General features: G+C 41.7%; 1 protein-coding gene across 2 annotated transcripts in view; it reads right to left on the reverse strand.

The window, feature by feature from the left end:
• usp48 (ubiquitin specific peptidase 48) overlaps positions 1 to 20,641 on the reverse strand; it is a 30,541-nt gene extending 9,900 nt beyond the window's left edge. Inside the window, exons 1-18 of one of the 2 annotated variants that reach the window (XM_088938047.1) lie at positions 19,685 to 20,641; positions 18,257 to 18,377; positions 17,476 to 17,617; positions 17,119 to 17,246; positions 16,430 to 16,554; positions 15,431 to 15,539; positions 13,848 to 13,981; positions 10,716 to 10,798; positions 9,633 to 9,812; positions 7,161 to 7,295; positions 6,506 to 6,655; positions 5,279 to 5,479; positions 4,791 to 4,905; positions 3,969 to 4,111; positions 3,100 to 3,177; positions 2,143 to 2,267; positions 1,451 to 1,573; positions 1,266 to 1,327 (exon numbers count right to left, since the gene is read on the reverse strand). In XM_088938047.1, the coding sequence (XP_088794173.1) occupies positions 1,266 to 1,327; positions 1,451 to 1,573; positions 2,143 to 2,267; positions 3,100 to 3,177; positions 3,969 to 4,111; positions 4,791 to 4,905; positions 5,279 to 5,479; positions 6,506 to 6,655; positions 7,161 to 7,295; positions 9,633 to 9,812; positions 10,716 to 10,798; positions 13,848 to 13,981; positions 15,431 to 15,539; positions 16,430 to 16,554; positions 17,119 to 17,246; positions 17,476 to 17,617; positions 18,257 to 18,377; positions 19,685 to 19,818 (2,288 nt within the window). In that variant the 5' untranslated portion in view covers positions 19,819 to 20,641. The remainder of the gene's footprint in view (positions 1 to 1,265; positions 1,328 to 1,450; positions 1,574 to 2,142; positions 2,268 to 3,099; positions 3,178 to 3,968; positions 4,112 to 4,790; positions 4,906 to 5,278; positions 5,480 to 6,505; positions 6,656 to 7,160; positions 7,296 to 9,632; positions 9,813 to 10,715; positions 10,799 to 13,847; positions 13,982 to 15,430; positions 15,540 to 16,429; positions 16,555 to 17,118; positions 17,247 to 17,475; positions 17,618 to 18,256; positions 18,378 to 19,684) is intronic. The other variant, XM_088938048.1, reaches the window with a different exon arrangement.
• Positions 20,642 to 20,939: the final 298 nt, after the last annotated feature.

A 20,939-nucleotide genomic window follows, 5' to 3' on the forward strand; every position in this document is an offset into this window, starting at 1 on the left:
AGTTCAGCAGCTGAGAGTGCAGTACAGGTGCACCAGTCAACCATCTCAAGAGCTCTGCATAACACTGGCCTGTATGGGAGGGTGGCACAGAAGAAGCCTTTACTCAAAAAGAGCCATGTGAAAGCACGTCTGGAGTTTGCCAAAAAAGCATGATAGTGACCCAGTTGTGATGTGGGAAAAGATGTTGCAGTGAGGTGAGACCAAGATACAGCTTTATAGCCAAAACTCAGAGCGAGGTGTGTGGTGCAAATCTAACACCGCCCACACCTCAAAAAACACCCATACCTACAGTGAAGTATGGTGGTGGTAGCATCATGCTGTGGGGCTGCTTTTCATCAGCAGGGACTGGGCATCTTGTCAAAATAGAAGGAAGAAAGGATGGTGCAAAATACAGGGACATACTAACGAGAACCTGTTTCAGTCTGCTAAAAAAAACTGAAGCTTGGGAGAAAGTTGATCTTTCAGCAGGACAATGATCCCAAACACAAGGCCAGAGCAACATTGGAGTAGCTCAAGAACAAAAAGGTGGATGTCCTACAATGGCCCAGTCAGAGCCCTGATCTCAATCCAATTGAGAACCTGTGACACTATTTGAAAATTGCGACGCACAAGTGTCACCCGACTAACCTGAACAACCTGGAGCAAATTTGCCTGGAAGAATGGGCCAGAATCATTCCTGAACAGTGTGCAAAGCTGGTACCCCCAAAAGACTTAAAGCTGTTATTGCTGCAAAAGGTGGCTCTACAAAATTTTAAAATACAGGGATTGAATACTTATACGGCACATTTCAGTTTTTTTTGTATTATGCTTAATATTTTCTAACACCAAACAATGTCACATTAAAATAATTAATTCGTGAGTTTCAGTGCTTTGAAATAAAAAAAAATCACAGAGAACAAAATTTCAATGTAGGATTTGTAATTCAGCAAAATGAGAGAATTGGTCAAGGGTCCGAATACTTTTGCAAGGCACTGTATTTCATTAGCTTTGAAAATCGACACCCCTGACGTCTTCTGGATTTGGCATAGATCAGCTGCTTATTTCTGTTCTGATGTGTAGCCACTCTAGGGATCTTTATCAAATAATTATACATTTTATTTTTATCTAACAAAATCCTGAGGCAGCCCGGGTGCCGCAGTGGTGATATGCAGCAAATCCGAATTCCGAAATGAGCATTGTTAGGATACGTCCGAAATCCACTGTGAAATGGTTAAATATTGTTTCATTTGCTGGGAAAAAAAATGAGAAGAACAAAAATATATCACCTGATAAATCTCCTCCATTCTTCTACAAAGAATAAAGAGACAATGTAAAGACAATCTGTGTCCTGCAGAGGAAGAAAAAAGGTTAGTAAATACTAATACAGATCTCTCCCTCTGTAAACAAGTACATAATATTCCAACTGAACACCACAGATAGCCGAAGTCAGTTACGGGTTATGTGATTGTACCTCAGGCCATTTTTGGAGAGTTGGTCTGTTTTTATCGTGGAAGAGATTGAGCAGAGACGTCTTTTGCTCATGTGCCATCATCCTGTTCAAAGCTTCATTTTCTTTGCCTTCTCTTTCCAGCCTCTGAAAAGAAAAAGCACAAAACTCTCATGCTCTTGCATTATATTTTAATGCTCTCTTTGTAGCTCTATGTTAGGCTGTCCTGCAGTGTCGACTGCTCTAAAAGCATTCAAACTGCTGAGATTTCCGTCAGCAACATCTTTCAGATCCACCTGTCTGCAAGATCGCCGTTACCTCGCCCACGATCAGCTACAAAAGCCCATACTACATCAGTCTATGCTGTTTTTCTCCCTAAGAGTGATACTGTATTTCTTATGTTGCATAATTTATGTACAATATCAAACCCCTTTGCTTCTGAAGAACATGTAAAACAGAAATGTAACAACAATGTAAAACAAGTTGATGTAAAGCCGTTTATCAAATCACACCATTAATCAAGTTTACGAAGACGATTCATATTATGTTAAATTCTTGATACATTAAAAAATGGATTTGCTGACGGAGCTGAAAAAGTATGTTATGTTGTTCTTGACTTCTATGTCTCTTCACTTATCTTTACCTCCGTTAGCTGGCTACACAATACACAGCGCATTATTTTTTCCTTACCAATGATGGCATATCTCTTCACTCACCATGCACTCTTGACAAGAGTCCTGTGTGCTTGAAAACTCTGGTGCCTTTGGAAAATACACTTTCAGTTTCCTCCAGACTTCACTAGAAATGAGCTTTCTGTCATTTTCTGATATGCAAAGGCCACCTTTTAAAAGGAAAAGACATGGATCTTAATTAATTTTAAACTAACATAAGATACACTATTGGTAGGTCATGGAATACCATGTATTGGATAATAATGTTTATTCCTGGACTGGGCAAATACCGTACAATAAGTCCAGTAGCACAATAAGATAAGGGAACCACTTTCCTGCTATATCATCTCCCCTGGCATTTGCTTCTGTCAAATTATTAATCACAGGCTAACCAATTTCAGTTTTATATCTGGTACATTTTTGAAAGTATACTTTCAACTGTAAAAAAGGTCCAACTAGATTTGTACTTGCTATCAACTCGCTCGACCAACACTCCCTCTGCAGGAGAAAAAAACGCTTATACAGGGAGTTCCTCCTGAATCTGTTCATCGGGAATTCTAGTTTAAGTAGCCGGAAACAATGACAAGCAAGATGAAGAAAGAGTTAAGTTCCATGTGCTGACTCTGTTGGACAGAGTTCCTTTGAATTATGGTATTTTGGACAGGACTGACCGATGGAAGAGTTATAAAGTCTGATGAGCGAGCAAGCAGATGAGCTCAGCTGGAATGAAAACTAGTGACCGGGGCTGGGAACCACTACACTATCATACAGAAATGAGCTTCCTAGGAATGGATTTCAACACAATCTCCAAGAAACTTGAATCATGTTTGTATAAATGCAGTGTGTATATTCTAAATTACGGTCCATTACTCAGTGATAAACAGCACTGCAAGGAAATACATTTTCATTCAAAAACGATGTCCAACAGCACAGTTATAGCCACACAACTTTCAAATCACCCCTTTTTCCAAAACCACAAAAACAAAGCAATTCATTACAAACCATGTGCACAGAGTATGTCTTCGTTGAAATTTAAATTCTCTTCATCTTCTGCCTCTTGGTTCTCAGGAACTGCTCCATCTGTTTTAAAAGATATGTCACTGAAAGTTTTGAAAAAAATTACTGTCAAAAACAAAATTAACAGAAATTAGGTTCAAATTGTTATACATCAGTGGGCACTGTTAAGTGTTTTTTAAGTGGTTAGTCAGTCTGATTACAATAAGAATCAAAACTTCTAGACAACAGATAAGTAGGCTTAGAATTGTGGAAAATGACTTTTTGTTTACCATTAGCATTTGTGCATCCTACAGAGGACACCTGGGAGGTGTTCATCAACAGCACAGTACATAAGTGCACGTCAGGACACAAAGTTACAAAAGAATTATAGAAGCTCTGTTTTGTCTGGATTTTCCAAGTCTTAGCAATGCCTTGTTTTATGTCACGTATGGTAATTTCTGACACAACGTAAAGGCCAGGCACAGTAAAATAAACTTCAGGGGCTCTGGTCTTTAAAAATAGTTGAGCTACAATGGACAGTACCTCCCAGGTGTCAGTTATATTAATGTCCCTTTGCTCTTTGACGATAACAGATAAGCCAATAAAGTAGGGTCTCCTTTTACTGAAAAGGGGGCGGAGCGGTGGCTCTGTGGCTAAGGATCTGCGCCTGGTTGCTGGTTCAAATCCTGCAGCCAGCAGAGGAATCCTACTCCGTTGGGCTCCTGAGCAAGGCCCTTAACCCAAACTGCTCCAGGGGCGCCAGGCTTCTCTCCCTGTCTGTGTGTCTCATGGAGAGCAAGCTGGGGTATGCGAAAAGACAATTCCTAATGCAAGAAATTGTAAAGGGTTAATAAAGTGATGTTAAAATAACCTACCCTTGGCCTCCAGGGCTGCTGGTCCTTCCCCATTGGTCTTCCCATTAGTGTGCTTGGATTCCTCCTCCTCTTCCTCCAGCTGCTCCAGGGCCAGCTGCCGCCAGCTTCGGAGAGAGGCCTTGCCGATCCAAAACCCCTCGTTACTTCAAAACAGCCGTTAAAACATTAGGCATTTGCAGTCACTCCAAAGACAGCGTTTGGAAAACCGAGCAAAACCGTCTGGAAACATGCAAATCCACCCAGACAGTGATGGATTCGATGATGCATTCACTTTCAAAGCTCTTTAAGGAAATGATACCCCTTACTACAATACTCAACAGCATTTGTAGCTTTTGTTTTTCTCAGAAGGAAAAATGGAAGAAAGCAAGATTTTGTTTCCTTCTAATAATTTGACTTTTATAATAGTATATAGCCTTAAGGCAGACAATTGCATCATACTCAAACAGATTCCAGGAACTAAGTCTATTAAGCTTGGAGGGGAGAAGATAATGTGGGAATGTGTGAGACACTGACTGAAACTGAATATGGGGGACTTCTAAGTTTAGAAACAGTACAAAAACCCAGGCACACAAATAGAAATTAAACTTAATTATACAAATAAGACGTGCTTCTCACACAGAAAACAGCTGGAATCTGGAACCAGCTCCTTAGCTATTGAAACTGACACAAATGGATCTTTGAAGAAACAGCTTGATAGATTTTTTTAAACTGTTTACATCCAAAAGAGCAAAGAGCAAGATGAGCCCTATGGCCTTAGCCTGTGTCCATCATTGTTTTCTTCTTGTCTTTGGTAATTCATTGGTCTTAAAATGTTATGGTTACCTGCTTACTGCAACTTTTACAAGGTTGGAAATAACCTTATAATCCTCATTTAACTGGTTTTTTAGTCGTAGCACTCGACACCGCTGTACTACACAGTCCTGACAGAGTGATGAAGCTACACGGAATGAGAAAAGGAAAAAAATCTCGGTTATTACACCAAAATCTGATCAAAAAGCAAAACGTACACGAGGAGTGGCCTAAAAACGTCAATGGAAGTCCCCAAATACAAAGGAAATCAGAGAAACGTGAACCTTAATTTGCTCAAAGGTCAAGAGCCTCATTGAAAATTGAGAATCTAAGCTTAGATTGCGTTTCAACCAAAAATGTTGGCATTGTGTATTTAACAATGACTTGTTTTCAGTCCTGTCCAGGCCTAAATGACTGACGTTACTTCTGCTCCTTAATATTACGACTGACACCTGGGAAGAATCTAAGCACATGGTAAGATTTCGCAATAGTTAAAAATCCAATACTTTTGAATGTCTTACCATCTAATCTGGGACTTCCTCCATATCTAAGAAAGAAAACTTCTGCAGCTTTTAAAGATATCCGTTTCACGTCTCCTATTTTGTCTGGGTGTAGCTTCCCATGAGAACAGAGGAACTTAGAGTTGTCAATAGATTTGGTAACAGTGGAATCATCCAGCCATTTCTTTAGCCAATCCAGCGGGACAAATTCAAAAGGCTGGCCTACAAAATAGTTAGAAACAAAGCATTGATTATGGGAACAGATATAAAGGCTAAGCATAACACATGCACAGCATTCATTCATAAAAACACAGACAATTAGAAAGCTTAATAAAGCAAAGGTTTGACTGGGCTACAATAATATGTAATAAGATATAGAGTTTGTATTATTTTTCCATTCAGAGAGTGACCATTTCAATGGGGAGAGGTCTGAAATTCTCTATACTCCTGAAGACAGTAAGCAAATAAAAGTGCTCTGAATTGTTAATAAATCAGGCAAACATCCAACATAAATCTTAACACATTTAGCAGCTAGTAAAGAAACACAGGTAATACATAATTTTTTGAAGGACAGCAAACCCGAACTTTAATCACAATTTTGATTGAAATGAGTTTGTAGTTCAGTACTTTTGCCAGCTAATGGAAATCACATTGTAATATACTGAGAGGCATTAGAAATGTATCACGAATATTGGAACCAGCAGCATCGGTTGCATTTTTAATGCTTCTCGATAGATCAAATGGTATTCAAGAAACATCAAACGCCATGGGTTTTAACAAACCTGTAAACATTTCTTTACATCAAACCACTTTACAGTGTGTATCAAATAGGAAATACCAGAAAGGGATGATGCTTTATGCATATTTCATGGCTATAATCACAGAGACATATTTTACAACGCAAGCTAACAGGTATCTCCACCAGGATTATAACAGGCGTAACCCAGTTATAACTTGTAGTTTTGTACGGATGGACAAAGTTATATAATAACTAAGTGACTCTGACTGTCATGAGCTCACTGATGACACCAAGTCTTTAACTTGGGAAGCATCTCAGTGTGAGATATGGCAGTTTAAGGCACAGATTTGAAGGTTATTGTCATGCACAGAACAACTCTCTGGGAGAAACACAAAGGGACATCACTGTAACGGAAGGCATTTTTGTAGCTTCAACGTAGCATTTTAAACTCACAGCCCTCTTAACCGTTTGTCTGAAATGTGATACTGTACGAGAATGGTTTTACAGACCGTCTTCAGCAGGTAACAATTCGTAGAGCTCCTTCACCTCTTCGTGTTTGGCTTTGCCCTTGTCTACACTCTGCTTTCGCATGTCAGCCATTTCCATACACCACTCCTCAAACTTCTTGTTGTCCCTTTCCACCAGCTTCTGCAGGAAAGCTATTGATCGCAATTCAGATTAGACACTTAGATAAACAAGAATCCCACGCTGCTCAAAGCAACAATAACTGATTGTACTGTAAGAAATGGTGGTAAATCTACCCCTTACAAAAGGGAGTTTGTAAAGGCTACTTAAATCACTATTTTAATAGATGAAAGCACACAACAAAGAATTTTGACTTTCACAGCCTACGTTGTGGAAAAATAATCTGGCCCCAAGTAATCTCATAATAATTCAAATATACAAGAACAAGATATACAAAAACTTTGCTATATACAGTGATCTATTTCAGCTATACAGACTGCACTGTTTTTCTGCTTCAACAGTGTACCAAAGAGTTTCACACATCTGTGTACGTGACTGGAAAACAGGAGAATAAGCAAATATCAGACAGCACCTCACAGTGGATTACATAAGATCCCAGGATTCTCAGATCCTGCAAGATCACAGTGCTTCGCACTGAGCATCTTTCAGATTCCCCGCCAAGAATTGCGGTCCACTTACCTGGTACCTGAACATTAATCTCAGCTTGATCTTTGTCTTCGTTCTGCAGTTTGTAGACTAACATGTACGCATTCCGTGAACAGTGGAAACCTTTACTGCACTTGGGTTTACGTGTTTGAGACTTCGACGTTTCTGCTAAAAAAATAAAATAGTGACTAAGTAAATGGGAATAAATTGCCATTTAAAACATTTCTTTGTTCAATTGACACTAAGACACAAAAGGAGTGTTTCTATTTGAAAGGATCGCCCTAGAGAAAAATTTCAATATTTAAAACCAGAAGAGAGCATTTAGTAAACTTCTTCTATGCCAGCAGCCATATCACCCTGCAACTCACAGCTGGCAGCCCACTGAAGCTCAGCAGGTGTGAGCCTGGTCAGTACCTGGGTAGGGGACCTCCAGTGAAAAACTAAGGTTGCTGCTGGAAGAGGTGTTAGTGGGGACAGCAGGGGGCGCTCACCCTGCTGTCCATGTGGGTCCTAATGCCCCAGTATAGTGACGGGGACACTATACCGTTAACAAGCGCTGTCCTTCGGATGAGATGTAAAACCGAGGTCCTGACTCTCTGTGGTCATTAAAAATCCCAGGGCGTTTCTTGAAAGAGTAGGGGTGTAACCCCGGCGTCCTGGCCAAATCTCCCATTGGCCCTTACCAATCATGGCCTCCTAATAATCCCCATCTATGAACTGGCTCCATCACTCTATTCTCCTCCCCACTGAGAGCTGGTGTGTGGGGAGCGTTCTGGCGCTCTATGGCTGCCGTTGCATCATCCAGGTTGGGCTGCACACTGGTGGTGGTGGAGGGGATCCCCACTACCTGTAAAATGCTTTGAGTGGAGTGTCCAGAAAAGCGCTATATAAGTGTAAGCAATTAATTAAATCTGCAGCACATACACACCAAGGATCGGGCACTCTAAAATGTGTTTTTCCTTTTCTACTTTTCGATTATTTGCACTTTGCAGCTTTCGTGCTGATACAGCTTAACTCTTTACAGACCTATATTAGTTACCATGTATGTGGCAAAGTACAATCTACAGGGGGTGGACAAAATAATAGTAACGCCTAATTCTACACATCCATCCACGGTCTAACTGCTTACTCCTGGTGAGGGTCATGATGGTAACGGGCTGACCAGAGCAGACCTTTCCCAAGCAGCAGCCTCCAGCTCCTCCTGGGGGATTCCCAGGTGTTACCGGGCCAGCTGAGAGAAGTAACCTTCCAGCTTGTCCTGTGTCTGCCCCAGGTCTCTTCCCAGTAGGCCATGCCTGGTACACATCCCACGGGAGGCACCCGGGATGCATCCTCACCTCTAGATCCAGAGGTCCACTCGGATTGCTGAGCTCCTCACTCTGTCATGGTGAGCAAGCCCAGCAGCCCCACAGAAAAACCTAACTTCGCTTGTACCCGCTAACTCATTATTTTAGTCACTGCCCATAGCCTGTGACCATAGGAGAGGATAGGGATGTAGATCGACCGGAGAGCTTTGTCCAAAAATTCAACTCTGTGCAGTACAGTGGCTGCACCAATCCACTGATCAATTCCGTGATCCCCTCAATCCAAACTCTTGTGAATACAACCCCATGGTACTTAAACTCCTCCACTTGGGGCAGCTGCTCCTCCCACAGCGGGACTGCCAATTCTTTCCAGGACAGAACCAAGACCTCCGATTTGGAGCTGTAGACCGTGTCACATCTGGCTGCACACCTCTCCAGTGCACGGCGGAGATCGTAGTCAGATGAGGCACACAGGACAACATCATCCGCAAACAGCCGAGATGCAGCCCCTTAAGTCTCCAAACCGGACACACTCCAAACCTCGGCGGAGACACGATGTCCTGTCCTTGACACCCATGAACAGGAGAGGAGACCAGATGTGCCTTTGGAGGTTCACCTTGAAAGTGCTCGACTTTCGTTGTGCAAATCCAGGGACTGGAAGCATACAGCCCTCACACCCCATACTCCCGCAGCCAATACCTCCCGAAAGACCCCGGAGTAGTGGGAGGAGAGAGAGTTGGTCTACTGCTCCATGGCCAGCAAGGAATCCACATTGTTCCTCCTGTATTTGAGGGTCGACTATCAGGCGGAGTCTTCTTTCCAGCGCCCTGGCACAGGCTTTCCCAGGGAGGCTGGGGATCCCTCTGTAGCTGGAACACACCCTCTGGTCCACCTTTTTATAAATGGGGACCACCACCCCAGTCTGCCAATCCAGAGGCACTGTCCCGCCTTCCATGCAAACATGAAGAGACATGTTAACCATGACACCCCAGCAGTGTCCTGCACCTTCAGCGTTACTGGCCAGATCTCATCCACTCCTGCTGCCCTGCCGCTACGGGTCTGTTTAATCACCACTGGGACCTCAGCCACAGAAACGGACCCAGTCCCACCAGAGGCTTCTGCCACTGCATCCCGAAAGGAAGGCATGTCCACCGTCCACCGGATTCAGGAGTTCCTCCAAGTGCTCCTCTAAGCAACTTACCTATATCTTCCTCGGTTCCCAGCTGAAGTTTCTTGCCCTCCATTTTCTCAATCTCTTCATCGTTAAACTTGTACCAGTCGTTAGTCCTGGTGTCCCGCACGTGGGCAATGTAGTGACCGGAGTAGGCGCTTACACCTCGGTGAATCAGCACTGCGGTCAGCTCATAGACGCATTTCACATCTAGCAGAAGTACAAATCAAAAACAACGGTCAATTACTCAATAGGCCCTCCTAGCATAAAAATGAATTCAAAGCAACGTGCATGGTTTCTGCTACATTCAGTACATGATGTAGGCCTTGCAACCTATAGTTTGTCTAGCAGACAAAACCATAGTGCCTCAAACATAATCTGATAGTTGCCATCTGATGCAAAGACCTCATCCAGCCATTTCTGGATCAAAGCCTGTGTATCAGCTTCAGTCCAACGGCCGGTTAGCTTTTCCAAACTCCTTGAACCCATGGGGTGAAGACGTTCTTCCTATCTTCAATTTTAAATTCAATTTCATGTGGTTACTTGCGTATCTGGTCCTTGTTTCATCAACCATTGTGAAGAAAACAAGCGTGTGGACTTCGTCAGTGCCTTTGAGAATCAATGCTCACCAGATGCATTTCTTTTCATTATTCATACAGAAATGGAAACAGAAAGGTAACAAATCTCTCGGCCACAACAGATTTCATTACCATGAGTTAGTTCTAATTATAATTAACTAACACTGAATGGAAGACAAATTGACTGGCAACAGTAATAAAAAGTCAAAAATCTTTTCTCAAAAAGGTTAAGATATATAGTTCTGTATTGATAAAAATATATATTGTACTGCCAGTCAGAATTATTGAGATCACCTGGTTAATGTTCTAAAGAAATACAAATAAAAAGGGTTCAAGATAAATTATTCATTTCTATTTAAATGAATGTCCTTATTAAAAACCTGCTTTTCTTTCTTTTTTAAGCAATTACATTTAATTTGGCAGCATGCTGAGGACCTGTTTTCATCCATTACTTGCTTTTCAAGAGGCAAGGCGTAAGTGCTGTGCTGCCCAACACTTACGGCGTTTCATTTAAAAACGTAAATAGCACAATTACCGTTCCGTTCCAAGAAGGGACCCATGTCCAAGGTTTCAGGAAAGCTAATGAATGTGTTCAACTTCTTCTTGTGACCAGTTTGCCTAAACAGATCATACACAAAAAAATCAAATACAACATTATCATACTTGGCTTCCATCTGTGTTAAAGCTTAAGTCGGAGCTAGAAACTATGTCCAGGAGTAGAGTACGCTGCACTCAAGCAATGTAACAGCTTTAGCTTCAGAAGAAAAGAAACCCTTGACATACAATCACCTTACTGAACTGACAAGAAAGTGAAACAATTCATTTTTTATATGGATCAGAGCAAGCAAACAGCCAAGGAATTAAGTAGCTCAGGTGGGGAGCTGCGTCAGCATGCGTAGTCTGCAAAGGAACAAGTAATAGGTTTATTCCAGGCTGAAAAGAGAAGAGAGAAAGCTCACACCTGAAGAAGGCTTCACAGCCGAAACGATGCGTTTTCTCTCTTCTCTTTTCAGCCAAGGAATAAATACCACCCTATATCACCACTGTGTTTTCTCAGAATGTTTTAAAAGAGAAATTAACAACAAAATGTATTATGTGTATACACAGTATACACCATGGTAAAAATTAAAAGTGTTTACATTTTAATATGTAGTTGAAGATTTTAAATTTAAGATTAGTATTCTATACCTCTGTCTATGCTTCCAGTTTACATTTTTAATGAGGTTTTACAGTTGTTCCTAACACTGATTATACAGTGGTGTGAAAAAGTGTTTGCCCCCTTCCTGATTTCTTATTTTTTTGCATGTTTGTCACACTGAAATGTTTCAGATCATCAAACAAATTGAAATATTAGACAAAGATAACACAAGTTAACACAAAATGCAGTTTTTAAATGAAGGTTTTTATTATTAAGGGGAAAAAAAATCCAAACCTACATGGCCCTGTGTGAAAAAGTGATTGCCCCCCCTGTTAAAACATAAATCAACTGTGGTTTATCACATCTTTGGAAAGCTGAGTTCAATTTCTCTAGCCACACCCAGGCCTGATTACTGCCACACCTGTTCTCAATCAAGAAATCACTTAAATAGGACCTGCCTGACAAAGTGAAGTAGACCAAAAGATCCTCAAAAGCTAGACATCATGCTGCGATCCAAAGAAATTCAGGAACAAATGAGAAACAGAGTAATTGAGATTTATCAGTCTGGTAAAGGTTATAAAGCCATTTCTAAAGCTTTGGGACTCCAGCGAACCACAGTGAGAGCCATTATCCACAAATGGCGAAAACATGGAACAGTGGTGAACCTTCCCAGGAGTGGCCAGCCGACCAAAATTACCCCAAGAGTGCAGCGACGACTCATCCAAGAGGTCACAAAAAACCCCACAACAACATCCAAAGAACTGCAGGCTTCACTTGCCTCAGTTAAGGTCAGTGTTCATGACTCCACCATAAGAAAGAGACTGGGCAAAAATGGCCTGCATGGCAGAGTTCCAAGAAGAACATAAAGGCTCGTCTTAGTTTTGCCAGAAAACATCTTGACGATCCCCAAGACTTTTGGGAAAATACTCTGTGGACTGACAAGACAAATGTTGAACTTCTTGGAAGGTGTGTGTCCCATTACATCTGGCATAAAACTAACACAGCATTTCAGAAAAGGAACATCATACCAACAGTAAAACATGGTGGTGGTAGTGTGATGGTCTGGGGCTATTTTGCTGCTTCAGGACCTGGAAGACTTGCTGTGGTAAATGGAACCATGAATTCTGCTGTCTACCAAAAAATCCTGAAGGAGAATGTCCAGCCATCTGTTCGTGACCTCAAGCTGAAGCGCACTTGGGTTCTGCAGCAGGACAATGATCCAAAACACACCAGCAAGTCCACCTCTGAATGGCTTAAGAAAAACAAAATGAAGACTTTGGAGTGGCCTAGTCAAAGTCCTGACCTGAATCCGATTGAGATGTTGTGGCATGACCTTAAAAAAGCGGTTCTGGCTCGAAAACCCTCCAATGTGGCTGAATTACAACAATTCTGCAAAGATGAGTGGGCCAAAATTCCTCCACAGCGCTGTAAAAGACTCATTGCCAGTTATTGCAAACGCTTGATTGCAGTTGTTGCTGCTAAGGGTGGCCCAACCAGTTATTAGGTTTAGGGGGCAATCACTTTTTCACACAGGGCCATGTAGGTTTGGATATTGTTTTTCCCTTAATAATAAAAACCTTCATTTAAAAACTGCATTTTGTGTTTACTTGTGTTATCTTTGTCTAATATTTCAATTTGTTTGATGATCTGAAACATTTCAGTGTGACAAACATGCAAAAAAATAAGAAATCAGGAAGGGGGCAAACACTTTTTCACACCACTGTACAAAAAGTGATGCTACAAACAAACATTCTACTATTTTATAACAGCTCCTTCTCTATAGCTCACAATAGTAATAGTTTATGTAGTGGTGGTGATTCAACCACATAATATTGTATTACTGGCACAATTTATTGCATGTATAGATTGTTTGCCATTTTTACTGCAGTTGCTGTAATAAAGTTACAGGTGGCTATGCTTTTATCATTTTTACAGTTCTAACCCATTCATTTAAAAAAATATGAAAACATCCGACAGTTTCTGAGACCTACTGTACTGTATGCCAACATATTGTAGTATACCTCCAAAAACCTGATATTCAAAGTAGTATTTCTATCCTGTTTTTATATGAAAAGTATTTTCACAAAAACTGTTGCTGCACATCACAGCAGAATTACTTAAGACTCGTATGCAGACACTCTAAATATAAAAAAGCAAACAAACAAAAAAAAGGCAGATAGAGAAGTAAAATAAAATATGTAGCCCCAACAGTTATGCTGCTATACATTCATTTATTTTGTACACACTTTTACTTATTTTATAAGCATTATGGATAATCACTTGTGGATAACCATAAAAAATGCCATGCAGTCTAATTCTGCCTGCGTTGTACATGTCTCATATCACTGGGCACTAGTGGGAACATACACTACAAGTGTGCTCTTATCTATGTAAGCCTTGCAAGGAAATAAAGTCAGTTCCCATACTGTGAGCAAAATCTGCCCTTTGTCTATATACCAGTACTAAAGAGCAGTGTTGTCGGGGGATGTCTGGATGTTCCATTACTCAGAGCCGCAGTGCAGAGCTCACCTGTCGAAGACGAATCTCATGAGCTGTAGGTTAAGGGTGCGAGGAAGACTCTGGAGTTTTATTCTTCTTGTGGCGTTCTGCTTACTCTGACAGCTCTCGCAGAAATAGCGGTTGTCCCCTTCCAGTTTTTCTTCCTGTAGAGACGATCGAGACAAAAATGACATTTTTGAGCAAGAGGAACACGTACACACACGATACCTTACAAGAGCTATTGCCCACGGTACTTTAACTTCACACAGATGAACAGCAACATGGCAGGAATCCATTTCCTGGTAGGCACACTCTGAATGCTGGGATGCTTTGTAGACACAAAACAAAGGTCACGTCCACTTTTTTTATGAGTAAGAAATAAAAAGCAGCTATCAATACTGTGTATCAATTTTATGTTTTATATATTTCTGTTGTTGCCCCTTTAGAAAATGGAAAGCCTAAACTAAAGGGAAATGGAAGTCAATTACTCACAATTATTGGCATTTCTGCAATAACACAATATAAAAGTCACATTGTAGAAACCATTAGTTCAATGGGAATTAAGGGGTGAGGGGACAGAGCTTGGATTCACGATATCAATGGTCTTTTTTCTACACTAATCGGCCATATTATTAGTTTGTGCATGTCTTCGGCATTATGTATTTTTGTGATAATTTTAAACAGGAAACAGAGGAAAAAAAGATAAAATAATGCATAATATGCATCAGTATTTCCATCGCTAAGGGCTGAGAATTTTTGCAGTGGAGGAGGGCGAAACAACATTTTTCGTAAGAGTTTTTGTCATGACACTACTTATCCCATTAGCTCAAATCATATCGCTTTATAACTTAGATGTTTTTTCCAGAGTAACAGCTTTCCTTTTCACTTGCGCCTCATGCATGAGCCGATCATTCAGACCCTTGCCACACACTGTAACAGCAATATTTATAGGAATACATCCAACCAATGAAAATATAGTCACAGAGCACAGATACAGAACTTCACTGCGTGCGGGTGTGCAAGAGAATACCCCAGCATTCCAAGCGTGTGTTGTTGACGCACAACAGTTTTTACTCTATGCCTGTGATTAGTCCCGGTGTGCTTGAGTCATGTTATAGCCAACACTGTCTGGAAAAAGGTCTCTAATAAATCAACCACTTTATAGTTAATTCACATTATGGAAACTCAGGTTATAGCACAAGTGGCTGTAAAACTGTCTGCCCCTTAAATTTTTTTTTAAAAAAGCACTTGACAACACCCTGTAATTTTAAGAATGTTAAACATTTTACTATGTACCTAAGAAAAAATGCAATAATTGCTTCAGTACCATAAATGGCTTTTCGTCTTTTATACACTCACAGCAAAGGCAAATCGCAATTGACAGCTCCCATGTCATATACAACATATGTCCCTTTTGTGTGATATGTCGCACGACGACCCTACACTGTGATATCACAAAATAAAAATGCACTGTCTTAACAGTGCTTGCACTGAGCACTGTTTTCACCCTAACAAAGGAATTACAATGGATGTAAAGTGCACAAAAAAAAACGAATGTTCTTTTAAAAAAGGAGATTTGTGCTCCAATTGCAGAAGATTTATGAGTGATTTACCTTGAGAAACTCAGTCACGCAGTCTGTAAGCTGCTTGTGCCCTTGAATGTTAAGCTCCAGCTCATAGAAGCGGGACAAAAGCTGTGATTCACGGCCACAGTGGTTACACCTGAAATTACAAAATTTAAATTACTACTGAATAAATCTCGTACATAACCAAAAAAAAAATACTTTCATGTTTCACACACTCTTTTTAGGTATTGTGTTTTTATCAGGCATTTTTGACACCTTCAAAAAGAATAAAAAAATAGGTAAAATAAGGCAAAATATTTTCAAAAAGAAAAAATGTGCAACCTGCAGAATCAGTTCTGTGTTGAGATTCTGTACATACAACCCCTGTCATGATCTAACCTGCAAACGCAGTCAGGGGGCCTTAAGCAGCTCTGTACTACACACAGCTTTTATCAAGAAACGAAACTAACAAGTCACATTAAGAACTGAAACTGAACTTTTGTCAGTTGCAACACCATGTGTGAACAATTAACATGAAAAGATGTCCACAGTATGTGCAGTGGGTTTATAAAAGAAATCACAATAATGTTTAACTGGCCCTGTAAAAAAAAAAAAAAACTTAATTAAGACTCACATTTTCGGAGTCAATTGCTTTAATGGAGCAGTATAGAGTATGATTGTGAGACTATTTAATACGGGAAAAAAACAGAAAACCGTGGAAGACAAATGTCCAGAGAAGTGAGTAGGGTCAGAAGGATATAAGCTGATTCCAGAAGCAAGTTGATCCCAGGATATTTAAAACAACCTGAAAGCATGCTATTCACCACCACTGTCATCACATAACGCACATAACATAAAGCACACTGCTGGCCAATTCCAATACAAAAAAAAAATAAAAAATGTAGACGAATTGTAACTTCTGAGATTTTCATTTGTCAGGAAAAGTTGCAACGTTGGAGATGGAGATGGCAAATCCAGGTTTCAGGAGTCGTTAGGCACAGCGAAGGAGATTTACACTTCAGGCAGCAAAACCTGTGTGGAACGTACACAGTGACGTAGGCGAACTGTCCACAGAACTGCTGCTGTATGACATTCTGCAAGTTTGGGTTCTTCTGTTTGGAAAGTGTATCTTCCAACAGTGACAAGAAGAGCTTTGAGAATTCCTGGGCATCCTAGAAGCAGGAAAAATATGCTTTAACCGCAGGCAGGGAAACACCACTGGGGCTTACAGAATAGAGTCTATCAGGTTCCCACAGAGCAATGATAACTTTTAAAAGCTGATGCTTGCAAAACGTAAACACTTGTCTAGCAACATGACCAAAATGAATCCGGCCACTTTCTAACTGCTTCTTTCAAATCAGGGTTGCGCAGGAACCTGTTTCAGCAAGTAAATGGATCAAGGTAGGGCCACAACCTGGACAGGAATCCTGTTCATCGCAGGGCACACACACAGACACGCACACACACTCAGCCTCACACCAATGACAGTTTTCCCAGAAGCCAGTCTACCTAACTGTGCATCTTCGGACAGCGAGAGGAAACCAGAGCACCCAAAGAAGAATCACACAAACACAGGGTGAACACGCGAACTTCACACAGATAGCACAAGGTCCAGAATTGAACCCAGCAATGATAACCACTGCACCACCATGCCACCCATCACCAAAACAAATGTTCAGCAAAAACATTGAAGTACCTGTCCCCCCCCAAAAAAGATTGTTTTTCATAAAGCATACCTGCTGTTGCCCCGTATCTAGCCCTAGTGCCTTCACAAGACCTGAGGGGTCAATGTATCGTCTATTGCTGTTCTGCAGCAAGGCAAATAAGTACTGCAGATGTTCACATATGGTCTGCGGTTCATAATCTGCACAGAAAAAGCAAACGAACAAGTGATGCATTTCAAATGGTTAATTCTGCATTGATAGAGAAGCATGACATTGTGACAGACTGTTATGCTTCCTGGCCTGAAGGTGGAAACATTTAAAATTAGGTTTTGAAAATGTATGCATGCCTCTCCTGATGGTGCATACCTTTTCTCTTAATTCTCCCTTCACACACTAACGATCAGGGTGAAGAAGGGCAATATTTCTGACCTGAATCTAAGTCATGTCCCTCTGCCCTGGGGTTCTGACACAGGTAGAGAGTCTGCCGCAGCTCCAGGTTGTGGAACCACACCTGCAAGAACGTGTTCACATAGCAAGTGGCTCCAAGGTTGGTCAGCCCTACAAACGTATTCTGGAAAAGACAAGAGACATATTAGAGAAAACGCCTAATTCAAGGTGACCTAACATCAGCCCAAATCAAGTCAAAAGGCAGAGTAAAGTTTGTGTCCTAAAGCTGTCAGAAATCCATGCAATTGGGTGTCCTGAACTGATATACTGAACTTTTCATAATACGGAGCTATACCAAACTATAATTACCCCAAAAACACAAAAATCATGTCTTGAAGGTACTTACAGAGACTGTTATAATCAGTTATAATCTTTTGATATGATTCTGCTCTCCCTGAAAGACCCCTTGTCGTGTTTTGAGAATTAGTATGTAAGCAAAATGGCTTTTAAGAACCCATTTCTTTTAAAGATGAACAGAAGGAAACGAGATGAGAGGCCATAAATATGACAGTGAAGAACAGCCTCCCACCTGCCACGTATAATCTCTAAGAACCCTCATTATTCCTGCTCCTTTCTTTTGATCTGGAGGGAGAATTATTTTCAAAACTTGTTCCTTTCTGAAACAGGATAGCAAAAACATCTGAGCAAGGAATAAGAGGGTGGATATGAAACAAAAGCCATAAAACAGCTGGAAAACATGTCCGTTCTGTGAGCTCTTAGGAGTGAATCACAGTAAGCACAAGCACATCAAGGGGTGAGGTACCTTGTCTCTTCTCTCCGAATTTGGATCATCGATATTGTGGAAGGAATTCTCATCGATCTCTCCCAGCCAGAGGTGCTCCCCAATGCCAACCAAGCAGTTGGGATTTGCCTTGCAGTTCCTCCTGCACAGGTGGGTGTAAAATCCAGGGAAATCAGACTACAGTACACACAGTACAGTACCTGCTTACACATACTATTTTGAGATTCCTTTTTTAGACTGCATTATCCAATAATAATTACTGCAATGTCTCCACATATAGAAATAAGAATAGAGGACTTTTTCGGTTTAGTAGCTGGTCAAAACCTTGTGATGTTTCCAAACTAATTACTAAACCCCATTAACACAACAAACACAATGGATATTCACCATGCATGCTGCTTACACTCTTCCAAGTGCAACACATAGCGTGTAAAATTAATCTGCTCAAATAGGGGGTCTGTCGGCCTGCTGCTCTGCTTTTAATATTGAGCATTGCTCATTAAAATGACACTTTTTTATCGTTCATGTTTAGAACTATTATTGAGGGAGGTGTCTTGAAAGGAGGACCCAAGACTGGAAAAATCACAGTTCTACTCAACAGTGAAAAACAATTCACAGACGTACAAAATACACCACGCATTGTGGCTGAGGATCTGCGCCTGTGGCTGGAAGGTTGCCGGTTCGTATCCCGCGGCCGGCAGAGGAATCCTACTCCGTTGGGCCCCTGAGCAAGGCCCTTAACCCAAACTGCTCCAGGGGCGCCGTATAAATGGCTGACCCTGCGCTCTGACCCCCAGCTTCTCTCCCTGTCTGTGTGTCTCATGGAGAGCAAGCTGGGGTATGCGAAAAGACAAATTCCTAATACAAGAAACTGTATGTGGCCGATAAAGTGGTCTTATCTTACATTAGGCACCAGGGAATCATATTGATCTCTGCCATTTCACGACTTACTTTATGGTGAACATATGAGAAAGTAAATCCAGAAAAATGTTGTGTAAAGAGGATCGTGATCTGACACTAGTTGTCAAGCACTGTTTCTTATCGTTGTCATCGTTCTGCCTTTGTAATCGTTTCTCTGTTTCTCCAGACCGGAAAATGAAAAGGAATGGAACGACGTTTTATTAAAGTTCGGTTTTAAACACACACGGGAGATGCATCACGACAGTCGGGCTGAAGTCTGTTTCTCCACAGCTCAGTCCCTGCGGGGGTCAGCCAAGTCAGAAGGAAGAGTTTGTTCCTAAAGCAGGTCAGCACGGCTACGAGAGAGGTTTAAAGAATTGAGCAGGCACATGAAAAAGTCGTGCAAATTAAGATGCAAACAGTTACGCCGATTCTGCAGCTACTGTGATACGATCTTCTACGGAAAGGAGCTGAAATGAAGTTTGCACTGACCACCTGAAAACTTTCCCGAGCTGGCGTTTGAGTTTTAGATGCACAACAAACCCTTACCTGCAAGAACCCCTCTTGCACGCCGGCAGCCTGATGCGGTACGCCGTCTCGATGTGCTCCGCGCTCACCTCCTCGGGTTTCACCACCTCGATCCAGCGCCAGGCTGCTCTTTCCAGCTGCAGCCGCGGCGCCATTCTCGCCGCTGCACAGCGCTCCGTCCTCGGGATGGCGAGACACGATAGACCGGGGATTCACCGGCCTGGCGTCGACAAAGTGCTCTCCAAAATATTGCAGTAACGCACACACCCCCCTTTAAAAAAACCTCCGAATCCGGTATTTTATCTACATAAATACACGTCGCACTACACGTTGCGAATTTCCAGGGCACTGTATTTAGCTAGAGATACATGCTTGGCTCCGTACGGTATATTTGATCGATCACAGATGTCGAAAACAAACCCTGTGCTTGCATCCACAGTGAATCGGTAGTTGATAGTTGGTTCGCACAACTACCAGTACAATTAAAGGCAAAACTTATTTTTCGAAATGCACAAATGGACGAAAAAGAAGAGATTTCTCGGTTTTCCACCAATGTAACTTCATTACCGGTAGACCATTAGAGCGGCCAGTTTAGTGTGGAATAAAAAAAAACAACACGTTTTCTTTTAATCATTGCTGTTTTAGTGGAACTGGAGCCAGGCACTGCTACCAGATGGAAAGTTCGAGAAATCTTTAATGTATTCAAATCCCTTTCAATATGAATTTGTGATTAGTTAGTTCTTCCCGGGTACTGTTCAAACCTGTCTTTATTCTTTGCATTCGGAGTTCGTGTGCCTTTACCAACAAACGGCTGAACATGCGACTGGTAATTTGCTTTTATTTTTCCATTTCTTTTGCGTTTCATTCCTTATTTTTGATATTCTGCGTCAGTCCGGCTGCCCGTTGTCACCTGTCCCCCCCCCTCCCCGTTCCCCATCTATATTTTCCTCCTTCACTTTCAAACTTGTTTTGGGGACCGAAGTACTCACGTCACGTAACGTACGCGCCTCTCTGACGCTCCGAGACGTGCGGCGCGCGCTTCCTACGTGCGCCCCGAGACGGGCAGGGGCGTGGCGTGGCGCGGCGCGTGACGGTGGCTCGGGCGAGCGGGGTGGCAGGTGCACCAGGCCGCTGGCACGCTCCGGAGAGCACGCTCAAGCCCACCGGCGCCTTAGAAACGCAGAACGCGCGCACACTGAAGCGAAATAAAGGGTTTATAGCACACAAGTGTGCGCTTAATGGATACACACTGCTTGTTTGGTTGACCAACCATAGT

Source organism: Atractosteus spatula, chromosome 20 (assembly GCF_055471065.1).
Source record: "Atractosteus spatula isolate fAtrSpa1 chromosome 20, fAtrSpa1.hap1, whole genome shotgun sequence".
Classification (NCBI taxonomy): domain Eukaryota; kingdom Metazoa; phylum Chordata; class Actinopteri; order Semionotiformes; family Lepisosteidae; genus Atractosteus; species Atractosteus spatula.